The sequence below is a fragment of the Loxodonta africana genome, chromosome 15, assembly GCF_030014295.1.
Source record: "Loxodonta africana isolate mLoxAfr1 chromosome 15, mLoxAfr1.hap2, whole genome shotgun sequence".
NCBI lineage: Eukaryota > Metazoa > Chordata > Mammalia > Proboscidea > Elephantidae > Loxodonta > Loxodonta africana.
This window is the reverse complement of record NC_087356.1, coordinates 80,092,289-80,111,084: the sequence shown is the minus strand read 5'-3', so window position 1 is coordinate 80,111,084 and position 18,796 is coordinate 80,092,289. Positions and strand designations below refer to the sequence as shown.

The window sequence follows — 18,796 nt, the reverse complement described above, 5'->3', positions numbered from 1 at the left end:
TTCTGTTTATGCCTTGTATTAGGGCTCCTAAGGTTGTCCCTATTTTTTCTTCCATGATCTTTATCGTTTTAGTCTTTATGTTTAGGTCTTAGATCCACTTGGAGTTAGTTTTTGTGCATGGTGTGAGGTATGGGTCCTGTTTCATTTTTTTTTGCAAATGGATATCCAGTTATGCCAGCACCATTTGTTAAAAAGACTATCTTTTCCCCAGTTAACTGACACTGGGCCTTTGTCAAATATCAGCTGCTCATATATGGATGGATTTATATCTAGGTTCCCAATTCTATTCCTTCATGAGTTTTTATAATAGTTTCACACAGTATATGTCCTTTTGTGATTGACTTATTTCACTCAGCATAATGCCCTCCAGAATCATCCATGTTGTGAGATGTTTCAAAGATTCATCATTGTTCTTTATTTTTGTATAGTATTTCATTGTGTATAGGTACCATAGTTTGTTTATCCATTCACCTGTTGATGGGCACTTACGTTGTTTCTATCTTTTTGCTCTTGTAAATAATGTTGCAATGAACATGTGCATATGTCTATTCCTGTGAGCTCTTATTTCTCTAGGATATATTCCTAGGAGTAGGATTGCTGGTTCGTATGGTATTTCTATTTCTAGCTTTTTAAGGAAGCACCATATCGTTTTCCAAAATTGTTGTACTATTTTGCATTCCCACTAGCAATGCATAAGAGTTCCAGTCTTCCCACAGCCTCTCCAGCATTTGTTATTTTCTGTTTTTTTGATTCATGCCAGTAATGTGGGAGTGAGATGGTATCTCACTGCAGTTTTGATTTCCATTTTTCTAATGGCTAGTGATTACGAGCATTTCCTCATGTGTCTGGTAGCCCGCTGAATGTCTTCTTTGGTGAAATGTCCTTATTTTTTGCCCATTTTTTTTAATTGCACTTTTTAGATGAAGGTTTACAGAACAAACTAGCTTCTCATTAAACAATTAGCACACATATTATTTTGTAACATTGGTTATCTAACCCCACGACAAGTCAACACTCTCCCTTCTCGACCTAGGTTCCCAATCACCAGCTTTCCTCTCCCCTCCTGCCTTCTATTCCTTGCCCCTGTCCTTTGACCATTTTTTAATTGGATTATTTGTCTTTTTGTTGTAGAGTTGTTGGATTTTCCTACAGATTTTGGAGATTAGACCTTTGTCAGATATGTCATTGCCAAATTTTTTCCCATAGTCTGTAGGTTCTCTTTTTACTGTTTTGGTGAAGACTTAAAAATTTTTTTATCGTGCTTTAAGTGAAAGTTTACAAATCAAGTCAATCTCTTATACAAAAATTTATATGTACCTTGCTATATACTCCTAGTTGCTCTCCCCCCAATGAGACAGCACACTCCTTTTCTCTACCCTGTATTAAGCATGTCCATTCAGCCAGCTTCTGTGCCCCTCTACCTTCTCATCTCCCCTCCAGACTGGAGCTGCCCACCTAGTCTCATGTGTCTACTTAAGCCAAGAAGCTCACTCCTCACCAGTATCATTTTCTATCTTATAGTCCAGTCCAATCCCTCTCTGAAGAGTTGGCTTTGGGAATGGTTCCATTCTTGGGCTAACAGAAAGCCTGGGGACCATGACCTCTGGTGTCCTTCTAGTCTCAGTCAGACCGTAAAGTCTGGTCTTTTTATGAGAATTTGAGGTCTGTATCCCACTGCTCTCCTGCTCCACCAGGGGTTCTCTGTTGTGTTCCTTGTCAGGGCAGTCATTGGTTGTAGTCGGGAACCATCTAGTTCTTCTGGTCTCAGAATGATGTAGTCTCTGATATTATGTGGCCCTTTCTGTCTCTCTTGGGCTCATAATTACCTTGTGTCTTTGCTCCAGGTGGGTTAAGACCAACTGATGCATCTTAGATGGTTGCTTGCTAGCGTTTAAAACCCCAGATGCCACTCAACAAAGTGGGATGCAGAATGTTTTCTTAATAGATTTTATTATGCCAATTGACCTAGATTTCCCCTGAAACTGTGGTCCCCAAAGCTCCTCTGTTCTTATGGAACTTACATTTTAGTGCAGGAAGATGGATAACAAGGAAATAAATAATATATAGTATTTCAGATGGTGATACAAGTTATGGGGAAAAATAAAGCAGAGAAGGGAGACAGAAGGCAAATTTGCATTTTTAAATAAGGTGGATTGAAAGTATAGAGGAACATTTCACATTTTTATATACGCTTTTTTTTTTTAATGGTAGGATTAGTGATGTTTTCCTTGCTTTTTATGTGGGTAGATTTCTGTACACTCCAAGTAAACAGTATAAAAAGAGAAGAGAAAGTTGTAAAGTGGAATATCTGACCTGGGGATAAGGAAAAATATTTGGGATCAACAGAAAAAACAAAAACAAAACAAAACCCAAACCCATTGCTGTCAAGTTGATTCTGAGTCACAGCTACCCTGTAGGACAGGGTAGAACTGACCCATAGGGTTTCCAAGGAGCAGCTGGTGGATTCGAACTGCTGACCTTTTGGTTGGCGGCCAAATGCTTCACCACTGCACTGCCAGGTGTGGGTTTTATTTCCCTATCTTCAAAAAATCGCCCCTAAATGTTCAGACTTGACTGCAGAATACAACCTACGATGTGCAAAATCTCACTGTCTTACTCATAGGGCATATTGCTGTTAAAACAATTGGTGTGTTGTTTTGTTATTTTCCCCCAAACACTTACGTTTTCGTTATGTTTGTCTAAGGGCATTTTTTGGAAACCCTGGTGGCATAGTGGTTAAGAGATACGCCTGCTAACCAAAAGGTCGGCAGTTCGAATCCACAAGCCGCTACTTGGAAACCCTATGTGGCAGTTCTACTCTGTCCTATAGGGTCACTATAAGCTGCCATTGACTTGACAGCAATGGGGTTTTTTTTTTTTTTTTTGAAGGGCATTTTATAAATTGGTTTTCATTTCTTAGTACAAGCTATGTGGAAACCTCCTAAAATGCAAATTGATTATCTGCTTGGGGTCAAAAAAAAAAAAAAAGTTGCTGTCAAGTCGATTCCAACTCATAGTGATCCTACAGGGTAAGGTAGGGTTTCCAAGGTTGACATCTTTAGGAAACAGACTGTCACATCTTTCTCCTGAGGAGTGGCTGATGTATTCAAACCACCGACCTTTCTGTTAGCAGCCAAGTGCTTAACCACGGTGCCGCCAGGGCTCCTTCCTGCTTGAGGGCGATATAATACCATAATATCCCCTAATCCTGTAGTATCTCTTATTTTATTAGCTCTCCCCTTGACGGAACAAGGGACCCAGGCTAAGGGACCGAAGCTCAGGATTTTGATGGCAATTAAACTCAACCAGATCAATTCAAAGTTCTTGGACATAGAGACTAAGCCTACAAATGATTTTTGAATCTCTGTTTTGCGCAAGGTCCGTGGCTGATGCTGGTAAGTCCCTTCCCAGTCTGGTTCCTTAGGCCCCTCAGAAAGACTTTTCAGGGGTGTGGAGAGGAAGGGAGACCAATGATTTTATGGGTTTAGGCAAAATAAAGGAAATACGGGACAGAATTGCCTCTGAAAGATTTGAAATTAAGCTTTAGGAATAAATTCATGAATATCTAGCTTGGGATCTACAGGAACAGCAATCTGAGTTCCCGTTCTGGGATCAGCCCCAAGTGGTGCTGGGACTGGTCTCCTGGGAGTTAGTGTGACTCAGGTCTATCTCCACAACTGGGTCTACCAGGTCGTTGGGCATACAGGCTGATCCAGGTGCTGAACCTCACCGTTCACCTCGTGTACTAGCAGCATCTCTTGGCTCTTCTGTACTCCGTGACTTTTCCATACTTCAGTTTTCCCAGCTATGTAATGCCTAGAGTTGTCTTTGCCTCTCTGAACTTCTCTAGGAGGATAGACAAGACAAAGGAAGATTTACCATCTTTGTAAACAAAACTAAAGCGCTTAGGAATTATATAAATAGCAACCCCTCTGCTAGACATGGTGTGTGTGTGGGGGGGTGGGATTTACACACTGTGTCAGTTTTTTTGTCTTCCTTAAACTGACTTAAATAACTACGACAGACATTATGCCCATTTGAGTTTTAAGTTCTGGTGAGAAGATGGACAATAGAAACTACGTCTCTTAACTCCCAGCCAGTTGTGTATTGATTTAATCGTGGTACAAACGAGTCAGTGTTTTGAGGGTGAGTTTCCATTACCTTACATTCACATTTATTTTGTTTATTAAAGGCTCAATGGATTGATTATTGATGATCCGTGTATTATCACTTAATATTAGCCACATGACTGACAAATGATGATCAATCAATTGTCACAGTTAATTCACATTGCTATAAACACTTTGGAAACCCTGGTGGCGTAGTAGTTAAGAGCCACAACTGCGAACCAAAGGGTCGGCCAGTTTGAATCCGCCAGGCACTCCTTGGAAACTCTATGGGGCAGTTCTACTCTGTCCTGTAGGGTCGCTATGAGTCAGAATCGACTCGACGACATTGGGTTTTTTTTTTTTTTTTGTATAAACACTTCGAATGGTCAGTCACTGCTCGGGAAGAAATATCCCTCGTATCTAAATTCAGGGCTCTCAACTTAACCCCATGAGGACCCCCATTAGCTACCTTGAACTACAACTCCCATCGTGCAACGGGAAACGTGCCGCTCTACTGCATGATCCGACGGGACCGTTAACCAATCCAATACCAGAGCTCTCATCCAGCTACCTATTGGCTTCGGGTGAGGGCGGGACTGTCAGTTGCTAGGTTGGTACTTTTTCCGGAAGTGGTTGTTGGCCGCTGCAGAGCAACACCCCGGCGTCCCTGGAAGCGGGGAGCCGGGGTGCTGCTGGGGAAGCTGCGCAGAGGCCGGAGCCATCGTCCCGGGCCTCCTGGGGTGGGGGACAGGTGAGGAACTCCTCGAGGGAGGGGTTCAGTGGCGGGAAAGGAGGGAAGCGGGAGAGTTAAGGGCACACTTGGGTGCCCGCGAGCGGGATGTGCACGAGTGTGGGCGGGCACCGAGGGAAGAGGTGAAAAAGGAGCGGCCGGACGAGGGTGCCCCGTTCAGCCTCTCTCCTTGTCCTGCTCTTGGGTGGGCAGAAGGGGCCCCTGGGCTGGAAACGCTGGCGGCCGACTGAACGGCGAGCCCGTGGGCAGGCGACAGAAGGCGGTGGGCGACGTTGTGAGCTGGCCGAGGGCGCTCGTTTATTTACCCTGCTCCCAGTCGGTGTGTAAGGCCTGCCCTTCGGAGCCCTGCTTGAATACTTCACTGCGGGAAAGCTGCCTTTCCGAATCCAGAGCTAACTCAACCTTATGTCTTCTTTTGACCAGCTAGGGAAGTTAAAAGTTTTATCTTTTCTTGCGTTAATTAAAAAATTTACCTTCTCTATCTAGAAACACTTTCCTCACTTGGCTTCCGCGACCCCTGCTCTCATGGTTCTCCCAACTCGCCCCTTCTCAGCAGCCTTTGCAGGCCTCTCATTTCCACTCACCACACTTCATCTCTGAGTGATTTTCACCCAGCGTTTCCATTACCATCTATTTAGTGGTGACTCCCTGACTGCAGCCAGACCTTCTTCCTAAGCCCAGACCCGCTTCCCGATCATTTTTAACTGGATGCCTCCCCAACTTTCTCTGGCCCTAAAATGTGCTTCTCCTCCTGTATTTCCTATCTCAGTGAAGGACTTCACCATTCACTTGGTCCACCAAGTCTACACCTGGAATTCATTCATCTGATATAACATTTGTTGGGCATGTCCTGTATTCTAGGCTGTAGGTGGGGCTACCAGTTGGGCAAGGCTTAGAAGTGAACAGATAATCACAATATACTGTCTAAGTGCTCTGATTTCCCTCCTTTCTCTCCCTTACTTGCTACATAAATCAAGTCCCACTATTCTGCCTCCTAATACCTCTAAAATCTGACTCTTCCTTTTTGTTCTCACAGCCACGACTTAGTTCATAATTTCTTGCCTGTATTTTCCCGACAGCTTCCTACGTGGCCTCTCTACCTGTGTTCTTACCTTCCTCTGGTTAGTTCTTAAGCGGCTGTCAGAATCATTTTTTCTAAAACACAGACGTCATCATGCTAGTTTCCTTTATGATACGCTGTGATGGCTCCTCATCGTGCACAGGATGCAGGCTCATCCTTCCAAGCCCTTAACAATATGCTCCTTGCCTTCCGTTCTAGACCTCTCTCCCACCGCTTCCCCCACTGTCCTTTGCGCTCTGATCATGTCAGAGTGCTTAGGAGCTCAGGCTTCAGAGTGTGATAGAGATGAGTGCGTGCATGTTCTGCTGTGCCATTTACTAGCTGTGAAACTGGGGAACTTTTTTGTTAAATCTTGCTAAACCTCAGTCTCCTTATTTGAAAAATGGGGATAATGTGTTACCTCATAGTGTGGTTGAGAGGATGAGGTGAGATGATACATGTAAAGCACTTAGTACAGTTGCCAGAAAATTCAAGTGTTCAGTGAAGATGCGCTTTGTTGTCATCATTAATTCCCTGAGCCCACCTTACTCTTCCATGCCTCCTTGGCTTTGTGTGTGCTGTTCCTTCTGTTTTCAGTTCCCTTACTCATATTATCCTGCTGAGCTCCTGCTAATCCTTCAAGAAGCATTTCAGTGGCCCTCTACTCTGTGGTCCTTTCCCTGATCTTCCAAAGTAAATTTAGTTGCTGTTACCTTTGGGTCCCATTGTAATTTCTTCCCTTAATGAGCTTAACCCATTATGTACTCATGTACTTACATGTTTGGCTTCCCAAGTGGGCTGAGTTCGACTTTAGGACCACACGTAACAGGTCTGTAGCTCTCATGCATAGCACAGTGCCTGACCCACGTAGGTGTTCAATAAGTGGTTTTTGAATGTCTGAATGACCTTAACTTAAAGCGTTCCCTGGTACTGGATCTGTTCTCTGGAGCAGTGCAGAATAAGCCCTTTAAATACAAGAATGGTAACTACAACAACTAACATTTATTGAGATCTTGCCGTGTTTTAAACACTTTACGCGTATCGAATCATTTAATGCTCACAGTCCTTTGACACAGTCATTGTTGTTATCTCCATTTGATGGATGAGGACACTGAGGCAAAGAGAGGTTAAGTAACTTGCCCAAGATTATGCAGCTAGCAAGTGGCAGGGCTGGGATTTAAAGCTACGGGTGTTCCAAAACCTATAGCCACTACCACGATGCCATGAATGCTCATGTCTTTTGCATTTTCCCCAGTGCCTCCTCCAGAAAATCTTTCTTTTCTCTAGTGAGCATTTCTTAAAATTGTTGGAGCAGGGTGGAAGAAAGAAATTTTCTGGAACCCTAATTATGCATATGGGTATGCTCTGTCAGTGTGCATACCTTTTGGCTGTGCTGATAGGGAGACAGTGTTTGAGAGGATAACCTGTGAGGGACTGGGAAACAATGGTGGGTAACGAATAGAAAAGATCTAGGAATATTTAGCTTGGAGTAGAGGAGCTTTAGCTTGGTGTTTGTAGAGCCAGAGGGCAGAACTGGACAAAGGGAAGGAGGTTTGTTAGAAATGAATTTTTAACAGTTATGAATGATCTAACTATGGAATTGGCAATACTATCAGTAATAATTTAAAATAATGTTAAATTTATCTAACATTTGTAACCAGGCACTGTGCTAGGTACTTTACAAGTATTGTATTTGCAAACAGCCTTTTTTATTGAGGTAAAAATGTATATAAGAAAACATTGACCATTTCAACATTTTTTACTTGTACAATTCAGTGACATTAATTATGTTCCCCATGCTGCGTGACCATCACCACTATTTGTTTCTAAATTTTTTCATCACCCTTAACATAAATCCCCAGTGTCCCTTAAGCAATGACTTGCCCTTTCCCCCTCCCAGCTACCCCTGGTAACCACTAAGAAACTTTATTTTCTATCATTTGCCTACTGTAGATATTTCATGTCAGTGGGATCATAGACTATTTGTCCTTGTATGTCTGATCAAACAGCCTTTTTAAAAATTTTTTTTATTTTTATTTTTGAAAACTTTTATTGTGCTTTAAGTGAAAGATGACAAATCAAGTCAGTCTCTCATACAAAAATTTATATACACCTTTCTATATACTCCTAGTTGCTCTTCCTCTCATGAGACAGCATACTCCTTCCCTCCACTCTCTATTTTCGTGTCCATTTGGCCAGCTTCTGACCCTCTCATCTCCCCTCCAGACAGGAGCTGCCCACATAGTCTCATTTGTCTACTTGATCCAAGAAGCTCTCTCTTCACCAGTATCATTTTCTATCCCATACTCCAGTCCAGTCCCTGTCTGAAGAGTTGGCTTTGGGAATGGTTCCTGTCTCGAGCTAACAGAAGGTCTGGGGACCATAACTTTGGGGGTCGTTCTAGTCTTAGTCAGACCATTAAGTCTGATCTTTTTACAAGAATTTGAGGTCTGTATCCCACCGCTCTCCTGCTTCCTCAGGAGTTCTCTGTTGTGTTCCCTGTCAGGGCAGTCATTGGTTGTGGTTGGGCACCATCTAGTTCTTCTGGTCTCAGGATGATGTAGCCTCTGGTTTATGTGGCCCTTTCTGTCTCTTGGGCTCATAATTACCTGGTGTCTTTGGTGTTCTTCATTCTCCTTTGATCCAGGTGGGTCGAGACCAATTGATGCATCTTAGATGGCTGCTTGCTAGCATTTAAGACCCCAGACCACTCTCCAAAGTGGAATGCAGGATGTATTCTTAATAGATTTTATTATGCCAGTTGACTTATATGTCTCCTGAAACCATGGTTCCCAAACCTCCGCTCCTGCTACACTGGCCTTCACAGCATTCAGTTTATTCAGGAAACTTCTTTGCTTTTGGTTTAGTCCAGTTGTGCTGACCTCTCCTATATTGTGTGTTGTCTTTCCCTTCACCTAAAATAGTTCTTATCTACTATCTAATTAGTGAAAACCCCTCTCTCTCCCTCCCTTCCCACTCTCGTAACCATCAAAGAATATTTTTTTTCTCTATTTAAACTATTTTTCGAGTTCTTATGTTGGTGGTCTCATACAATATTTGTCCTTTTGCAACTAATTTCAACAAAATGCCTTCCAGATTCCTCCATGTTATGAAATGTTTCACGGATTCATCATTGTTCTTTATTGATGCGTAGTATTCCATTGTGTGAATATACCATAATTTATTTATCCATTCATCCGTTGATGGGCATCTTGGTCGCTTCCGTCTTTCTGCTATTGTAAACAGAGCTGAAATGAACATGGGTGTGCATGTGTCTGTTCGTGTAAAGGCTCTTACTTCTCTAGAATCTATTCCAAGGAGTGGGATTGCTGGATCGTATGGTAGTTCTTTTTCTAGTTTAAAAAAATTTTATTTTTTAATTTGCAATTAAAAAAAAATTATTGTGCTTGAAGTGAATGTTTACAGTGAAAATTAGTTTCTCATTCATATATTTCTATACAAATTGTTTTGTGACATTGGTTGCAATCCCCGCAATGTGTCAGTACTCTCCCCCTTTCCTTTCCCACCCGAGGTTCCCCGTGTCCATTTGTCCAGTCTTCCTGTCCCTTCTTGCCTTCTCGTCTGTGCTTTTGGGCGGGTGTTGCCCATTTGGTCTCATATACTTGATTGAACTAAGAAGCACTTTCCTCATGTGTGTTATTGTTTGTTTTGTGGGCTTGTCTAATCTTTGGCCAAAAGGTGGGCTTTAGGAGTGGCTTCAGTTCTGAGTTAGCAGAGTGTCCAGGGGCCATAGTCTTGGGGTTTCCTCTAGTCTCTGTTAGGCCAGTAAGCCTGGTCTTTTTTGTAAATTTGAGTTTTGTTCTACATTTTTCTCCTGCTCTCGTCAGAACCCTCTCTTGCGATCCCTGTCAAAGTGGTCAGTGGTGGTAGCTGGGCATCATCTAATTGTTCTGGGCTCCGGCTGGTGGAGGCTATGGTTCATGTGGTCCACTGATGCATTCAAATGGCCTTTTGATGTAGATAATCATGATTGCTTAAACTGTATGCACGAGTTTATTGAAGCTTAGAGAGAGAACATACCTTGCCAAAGGTCATACAGCTGGTAAGTGAGAGAGCTGGGGTTTGAATCCAGGCTTTCTGGTCTCAAAGCTTGTGCTTTGACCACTATACTGTCTGTCATTTGAAGCTTGGAGAGCGAAAATTTAGCGTGGGAAGGGAACTTGGAGCAAAGCTACTTTGGACTTTTCCACTCTGGAGATTCCTTGGTTTTGTGCTAGTGGTTTATAGCAGTGACCAAGTTCCTACGGTTTCCATAGGTCTAGGTGGAAAGTGCAGAGAAAGGAGGAGGCATAGGCTTCAGAAGTTTCTGGTCTAACAGGTCCACGTACAGCCCCATGAAAAAAGTAATGTTCAGAGAAATGTGGCCATAAATACATGAAAACTGTGTCCTCAGTGCTGAGGTAGTTATGGGTTCACAGGAGAGGATGAGGTTAGCTAGGGAAGGCTTCCTGGAGGAGGTGTATGAGCTACTCCTTTTTTGCTAGATTCTGGCGTTGGCAGAAGATAGATGGGGGCAGTTGGATGACCACCCCTCCCGGTACAACTCTATGACTTGTAGTGGTCTCAGGCCAGGTGACAAGTAGGTTTCATTGGATCCGTTGGTAACCGGTGCATGGATTACCATATTGAAGGTTCTGAGACCATACCTAGGATGTGAATGATTAGTGATGTTCTTCATGGTCGCAGGCTTGGAGGAGAATGTTGGGATGTATTTTCCATACCAGATCTAAGATCTTCTTAGGCTTTTCTCCTCTTCTGTTAACACCCTAGTCCAAGGTACCATCATCTCTCACCTAGACGATCTCATGGTTTTCTACCTGCTTTCCCTGCATCCACTCTGATTTTATTCCTTCCAATCTGGCCTGCATGCCAGTCTGGTCTGTATTCCCAACAGATGCCAGAGTGATCTTCACAAAATGTTTACCTGGAAAAACCCTTTCCTAGCTTCCCCCTTACGCTAAAGGCCAAGTTCTCGCGTGATCTAACTTCCGCCCACTCCTCAGCATCATCTCGAACTATGCTGCTTCTTGCTTGGTGGTGGTTCCTGTTGAAGGGCCTTTGCACATTCTACTTCCTCTGTTAGAACGCTTTTTTCTTCTCTCTTTGTCTAGTGAATGCCTATTTGTCCTTCAGTTCTCAGAATAAAAAAAAAAAAAAATCGCTGTTGAGTCAATTCCATGTGTGTCAGAGTAAAACTGTGCTCCACAGGGTTTTCAATGTTGATTTTTTTAGAAGTAGATCACCAGGCCTTTTTCCTGAGGTGCCTCTGGGTGGACTCGAACTGCCAAACTTTTGGTTAGCAGCTGAGCATGTTAACTGTACCACCCAGGGACTCCGTTTTCGGCATAGGCATCATCTAAATCAAGCTCTTGCCTTCAGAGATCATTTGTAATTATACATTTATTTGTGGTTGTTGATTTATTTGTCTCTCTCCCGCGCTATACTAGCTCCAGGAGAGTAGCAGCTAAATGAGTTTTTAATCGCTGTTATATCTCCAGTGCCTAGCAAGGGGCTTTGAATTTAGTAGATATGCAATAAATATTTCTTAGATGAGTAAATGATTTCTGGTAGCCATCAGAGCCCTAGTGGTACAGAGTTCAGGCTGCTAACCAAACCATAAGCAGTTTGAATCCATCAGCCGCTCCTTGGAAACCCTATGGGGCAGTTCTACTCTGTCCTGTAGGGCCACTAGGAGTTGGAATCAGCTCCATGGCAATGGGTTAATGAATTAGTAGCCATTAAATAAATATGATTTCCCTTTCCACCTCCCGTTTCGTACAACTCCTGGCCCTTCTTGGCCCTGTCCTGGACACACTTCTTTACTGAAGCCAAGTAAGGGAAGCAAAGAAGCTAGAATACAGCCTACCTATATTTTAATTTTTTTTCTGGCAGAAAATTTACTTGGAATTTGGATGATCTGTGAATTCGGATTTCCAGGTTCTTCCTGACCTTTAAATGGTTAAACATACTTTTTTGTTTTTTGCCACGAGAACAGAGCGTTTTACCTGTTTCACGCTTTCCGAAGATGGGATAAGTCTAGAGATAGATGACACTCTCAATGCAGAATTTCTCAAATTCTCCGCCATGGTTGCTGTAGTGCCTTGTATAGAGAGCTTGTGCTAGATAAATGCTTGTGGAATTAAATAATGCCCATGAGACCGCTGTTCAGGCTACTACTGATTCCTCCCTCCCCACATGTGGCTCCCTTCTCTAAGAGGATTAAAGAATCAGGTGAGTCCTTGAGCCTTCAGGCTGTGGACCGCATCTAAAGCCTTGGGTCCTGAAACTTTTCTGCTTTGCTTTTTCTGAGTCATTGGCAGGTACGCTCTACTCATCCCTGATCGTGGGCATAGAGACTTGAGCATTATGTCAGCAGGCTATCTGGGTTCTTCATAAGGCAGGGTGCAGATTCCCGCTTCAGCTTGTTTATTGCAGAGAAGAATCCTTTTTCCTTTGGTCCTTTCTTCCTGAGGTGAGAAGTTAATGCTTGGAGATGTCATGATGGGAACAAGACAGGGCAGAGTCTGGCTACATTGGAGCCCAGTGGACTAATACAGGAAACGATGTCTGTGAGCCTAAGGCAGGATACCTCCCTTGCCCATCTCTCAGCTGTCATGGTGCAGAAGGGGTCACAGTCACAGTCCTTGATAGACCCTTTGTCATTTGTCAAGGGTCCCTTTCTAGGTATCTTGGAACAGGTTCAGGTTACCAGATCCAGCCACTTCCTGAGCACTCAGTACAGGCCAGCTTCCTACCTTCTTTTTGATGACAGTCTTTCTGTGCACTTCTCCCTGAAGAGAGCTTTTCACGCTCACTGCTCCAGGTGGCAGAGCGACAGCTTCTGAAGAAGTGGGTACCCAGGAGAGGCCAGGACCTACTGCTGCTGACCCTGTTGGTCACACCTGGTGTGCTGACTCCTCCTTGGTTGGGGGAGGCACTCTGAGCAGGGCTAATCACAGCAGCCATTTTACAGGGTGACTTGCCTCTATTTCCTTGGGCTTCAGTGGAGGGCTGCCACAGGGGAGAGCTGGTATAACCGGGGAGTCCTGAGGCAGTTTGCAGGAGTGGAGGTGGAGAGGGAGGTGCACCATTCTTCACTGTCAGTTGAAGAATTTGACACCGCCCCATCCCTGGACCTAGAAACCTTGGATTCAAGTTGAACTCCCTTCTACTCCTTGCTGTCTTACATACTGTCTGTCTAACATACAGTGTCCCTCACATCTGTCCCTTCTCCACTCCCACAGCTTCTGCCCTAGCTTAAGCCCTCATCATCTTTCACCTGGGTTACAGCCTCCTCAGTGGTTGTCCTGACACTAGTCTCTCATTTCCACAATTCAGCCATACCACCTTGCCAGAGTGCTTGTCCCAAAGAAAGGCCAGCCCGTGTCACTTTCCTTCACCAAAGCCCTCAGTGGCTCCCCTTTGCAGCAGGGCACAGTTGAGGTCTTTAGCATGGTCTTCAAGGCTCTCTATGACCAGACCCTGACCTGGCTTTCCACCCCAGCCCCTGCCATGTGTCCTGTTATCTGACAAACCAGAACACTGGCTCTGCACGTGATGCTCCCTCTGTCTAGAATGCCTTTCTCCACTTTTCAGAATTCTTGTCAGCCTTCAGTCCCCAGCTCCTTGACAACCCTTCCTTCATCCCTTTAGTGGGAATTTGTCACTCCTGTTGCAGGAAACCCTGGTGGCGTAGTGGTTAAGTGCTACGGTTGCTAAGCAAAAGGTCGGCAGTTTGAATTCGCCAGGCACTCCTTGGAAACTCTATGGGGCAGTTCTACCTTGTCTTATAGGATCACTATGAGTCAGAATCGACTCGATGGCAGTGGGTTTGGTTTTTGATCCTGTTGCAGGAGCCCTGGTGGCACAGTGGTTAAGCACTTGGCTGCTAATCGAAAGGTTGGAGGTTTGAACCCCCTAGCTGTTCTGTGGGAGAATGATGTGGCAGTCTGCTTCTATAAAGATTACAGCCTTGGAAACCCTGTGGGGCAGTCCTCCCCCCCGCCCCCCGCATGTAAAATATTCTTTCTTTTTTTATTGTACTTTTTTTTATAATTTTTATTATGCTTTAAGTGAAAGTTTACAAATCAAGTCAGTCTCTCACACAAAAACTTATGTACACCTTGCTACACACTCCCAATTACTCTCCCCCTGATGAGACTGCCCGCTCCCTCCCTCCAGTCTCTGTTTTTATGTCCATTTCGCCAGCTTCTAACCCCCTCCACCCTCTCATCTCCCCTCCAGGCAGGAGATGCCAACATAGTCTCAAGTGTCCACCTGATCCAAGAAGCTCACTCCTCACCAGCATCTCTCTCCAACCCGTTGTCCAGTCCAATCCATGTCTGAAGAGTTGGCTTCAGGAATGGTTCCTGTCCTGGGCCAACAGAAGGTCTGGGGGCCATGACCACTGGGGTCCTTCTAGTCTCAGTCAGACCATTAAGTCTGGTCTTTTTATGAGAATTTGGGGTCTGCATCCCACTGCTCTCCTGCTCCCTCAAGGGTTCTCTGTTGTGTTCCCTGTCAGGGCAGTCATTGGTTCTAGCCAGGCACCATCTAGTTCTTCTGGTCTCAGGATGATGTAAGTCTCTGGTTCATGTGGCCCTTTCTGTCTCTTGGGCTCATAATTACCTTGTGTCCTTGGTGTTCTTCATTCTCCTTTGATCCAGGTGGGTTGAGACTCGATGATGCATCTTAGATGGCTGCTTGCTAGTGTTTAAGACCCCAGACACCACTCTTTAAAGTGGGATGTAGAATGTTTTCTTAGTAGATTTTATCATGCCAATTGACTTAGATGTCCCCTGAAACCATGGTCCCCAAACCCCTGCCCCTGCTACGCTGGCCTTCGAAGCATTCAGTTTATTCAGGAAACTTCTTTGCTTTTGGTTTAGTCCAATTGTGCTGACCTCCCCTGTATCGTGTGTTATCTTTCCCTTCACCTAAAGTAGTTCTTATCTACTATCTAATTAGTGTTAATTGTACTTTAGATGAAGGTTTATAGAGCAAACTAACAACAACAAAAAAACTCACTGCCATCAAGTTGATTCTGACTTATAGTGACCCTATAGGACAGAGGAGAACTGCCGCATAGGGTTTCTAGGGAGGACCTGGTGCATTCGAACTGCCGACCTCTTGGTTAGCAGCTGTAGCACTTAACCACTACACCACCAGGGTTTCCAAACTAGTTTCTCATTAAACAATGCACATATTGTTTTGTGACATTGGTTGCCAACCCCACGACATGTCAACGCTCTCCCCTTCTTGACCTTGGGTTCCCCATTACCAGCTTTCCTGTCCCCTCCTGCCTTCTCTATCTTGCCCTGTGGGGCAGTTCTACTCTGTGAATTGAAATTAAGTGCTGGGTTTGGTTTGGGTTTTATCTTAGTAGCCCAGAGCAAGAGGCTTTTTTTCCTTTCTGCTGCTGTTGAAGTTGTATATACTGCTTCCACTAGGTTTTAAGCTCCCTGAGGGCGTTATTGAATGTAAGTAGGGACATGTAATTAGGGGTACAAGTTGAGACACAGTAAGGAGCCCTGGTGGTGCATTGGTTATGGTTCCGTAAAGACTACAGCCTTGGAAACCCTATGGGGCAGCTCTCCTCTGTCCTGTAGGGTTGCTATGAGTTGAAATTGGTTCTGCGGCAATGGGTTTGGTTGAGACAGTGTGACTGGGTTATGTTGGTGTGGGGGGGTGTCTGTGCCTACTGCTTATTTTGGTGTCAGCCCTGGTGGTATAGTGGTTAAGAGCTCAGCTGCTCACCAAAAGGTCGACAGTTCAAATCCACGAGCGGTTCCATGGAAACCCCATGGGGCAGTTCTGCTCTGTCCTGTAGGGTCGCTGTGAGTAAGAACCGACTCGATGGCACCTAAAAACAACACAGCTTTGTAGCTGGGAGTCCTACACTATTAATTCTTTCTCCTTTTCGGGGATAAGAAGTCAAATCTTGAGAAAGACAGGCTTTCAGATTTTTTCTGGTTTGCTGAGTGTTCAGCAGTCCTGTGGGAGGTGCCCCTTCGAGCACTTTCCTGGACCCAGAGCTTGAAAGGCCTGCTTTCTGAGCTGCTGGTCCCATCCTCCAACATCCCTGGCTCCTGGGGAGTCTCGGGCTAACCTGGTTTTCAGAGTCTGATCTGACTCAAGTGTACTATGAGCCAGGTCCAACTTTTCCCTTTTTAAGCTGGGTCACTGATTCTCCTTTTGGGTGTGGGTCTCTGGGATCCAGGTGTTGGAGCCCAGACCAAACATGGCTGGACGGCCTATCCGCATAGGAGACCAGCTGGTTCTGGAGGAAGACTATGATGAGACGTACATTCCCAGTGAGCAAGGTAAGAGACCTGTGGTGCGTTGTAATAGTTCTTTGAGGGCAGGGAGAATGTGTGATTTATTTTTGTGCTTTCCCGTACCAAGCATGGTACATGCACATGGCTGCTCAGTATATTTGGATTAGGTCAGGGGTTGACAAACTATAGCCCATGGGCCTAATCTAACCTGTTGCTGCCTGCTTTTGTAAATGAAGTTTTATTGGAACGTAGCCATGCTTATTGGTTTGTGAATTATCTATGGCTGCTTCTGTGCTACAGTGGTCGCACTGAGTAGTTGTAACAGTGACCCTATGACCCACAAAACCTAAAATATTTACTACCTGCTCTTTATAGAAGAAGTTTGCTCAGCCCTGGATTAGATCAATGATTTGTTTTTGAGTGAAAATAAAGTAAGGAATATCATGAAATAGAATGTGTCCTAAGGCTAATTGGAAGCTCATTTTCTTAAGAACAAACTAAAGCGTATTTTTAAAATAATAATAACATTATTATAACAACAAAGATAACACAATTTATTGAGTACTGCTGTGTGCCAGGCACTGTTCCAGGAACTTTACATGTATTAACCTTTTCAACCCTGGTAGCAACTCCATTAGTTAGGTACTGTTATTATCTGCATCTTACAGATGAGGAAGCCAAGGCACAGGAAGGTTAAGTAACTTTCCTACACTTACACAGGTTTACCAAGCAGTGGAGGTAGGACCCAAGCCCAGGTATTCTAACTCCAGAGCCTACACTTTTAATTAATCACTATGATATTTTGGGGGGCAAAGATTCCTTTGACATTCTGATGCTCAAGCCACCGTTTTCTCTTTCTGGACTATCTCAGTAGCTTCCTAATTAGCCTCCCTGCTTACACTCTTACCCTCCTCCAGTCTGTGCTCCACAGGTAGCCAGAGTCATTGTCTTACAGTGTAAGTCACATCATATCAGGGCTCTACTTTTAATGACTTTACATTATACTAAGTATCACCCCTTTACTGTGGTGTGCAGGGCTCTTCATGACTTGTCCCCACCCACCTGGCCAGGTTCAGCTGGTGCTACTTCTTCCCTTGCTCACTCGGCTAGTTGCGTTGGTGTACCTTAACAGTCCTCAGGTGGACCAAGCTGTTTCTTGCCACAGGCCCTTTGCATATGCTCTTTCTTCTGCCTGAATGCTCTGTCCTCAGTGCTCTGCATGGTTGGCTCTTTGCCTCCTTGAGTTTTCAGCTAAATGTCACCATTTCAGAGAGGCTTTCCTTGACCACCCTTTCTAAAGGAGTGCCCCCTCCACCTTAATGTTCCCTACTTCATATGTTGTTTTCTTAGTTATCTAGTGCTGCTACAACAGAAATAACACAAATGAGTGGCTTTAACAAACAAAAATTTATCTTCCCACAGTTTAGGAGGCTGGAAGTTTGAATTCAGGGTGCTGGCTCTGGGGAAAGGCTTTCTATCTCCCTTAGCTCTGGAGGAGGGTCCTTGTCTCTTTGAACTTCTGCCTCTGGGTGGTCTTCATGTGGCTTGGCATCTCTGTTCCTCAGTCTCTGATTGCTCACTTGCTTGTTTAATCTCTTTTATATCTCAAGAGAGATTGATTTAAGACATACCCTACACTAATACTGTCTTATTAACTTAACAAAGAAAACTCATTCTCAAATGGAATTGTGAGGTTAGGATTTATAACCCCAGACTTTTGGGGGCCACAATTCAATTCATGACACTCGTTTACTTTCATTACATTTATTACAAGCTTTAATTCTTGTATATTTATTCGTTTACTTCTTTACTGGCTGTCTCTTCTATTACAGTGTAATCTCCATAGAGGCAGCGACCATCTCTCTCTCTTATTCATGCCTATCTGAAGTGCCTGGCACATGGGAGGCACTCAAAAAATATTTGTGAAATCAAGGAATCAATCCCTGGCCAGCCATAGTCCCTTGAAAAAAATGCTTTTTTTTTTTTGCCTAGTCCCCAGGTGTGTCAACCTTCAAATTCTCCACTGAGATGACCCAGCTTGATGGTACCTCCCTGGCCTGGGCTGTTATCAGTTCAAGCTTTGCTGCCCCTTGAGTATTTATTCCATTATTCCTGGGGCCTCCAGTGACATGTTCAATGGTGATGTGATCTGTCTTTTTCTGTCTTGGTGATATAGCTCTTAACCCAGTACATGTATCTCTGCTGTTCTTCCAGATGGTTGGCAAAACAAGCTTTTCTAAATGCTTGGATTCTAAAAGTATTAGAGTCCATAATGTACAGCAGAATTGAAAAAGCAACTCCCTTCATGGGAGAGAGTGTTCAGTGTGTGGGGGAAGAAAGCTGTCTGCGTATCATCCCACTTCCTCACTTCAGATACCCCTCAGCTTCTCGGCAGAATAAACCACTGCCTTCTCTCTGCTCCCATAGCTCATAGTACTCATCTCTCTTATAGCACGGATCACCTGGTTTGTGCTCTCTTTGTGTGTTTGTGAGGCTCTCAAGGGGGTTAGTCATGTGTAGTTGTTTAAGACATGCTTGTTGAATGAGTGATTAGTGTTTTTGCACCAAGCTTTAGCAA

At 44.2% G+C, this 18,796-nt stretch overlaps 1 protein-coding gene across 4 annotated transcripts in view; it reads left to right on the top strand.

Moving 5' to 3' along the window:
- Positions 1-4,736: 4,736 nt before the first annotated feature.
- CEP164 (centrosomal protein 164) overlaps positions 4,737-18,796 on the top strand; it is a 73,926-nt gene continuing 59,866 nt past the window's right edge. For 3 of the 4 annotated variants that reach the window (XM_023558175.2, XM_023558170.2, XM_010597901.3), the window contains exons 1-2: positions 4,737-4,860; positions 16,161-16,263. In XM_023558175.2, coding sequence (XP_023413943.1) covers positions 16,182-16,263 — 82 coding nt within the window. In that variant the 5' untranslated portion in view covers positions 4,737-4,860; positions 16,161-16,181. Of the gene's footprint in view, positions 4,861-16,157; positions 16,264-18,796 lie in introns of those variants that run through there. The other variant, XM_010597907.3, reaches the window with a different exon arrangement.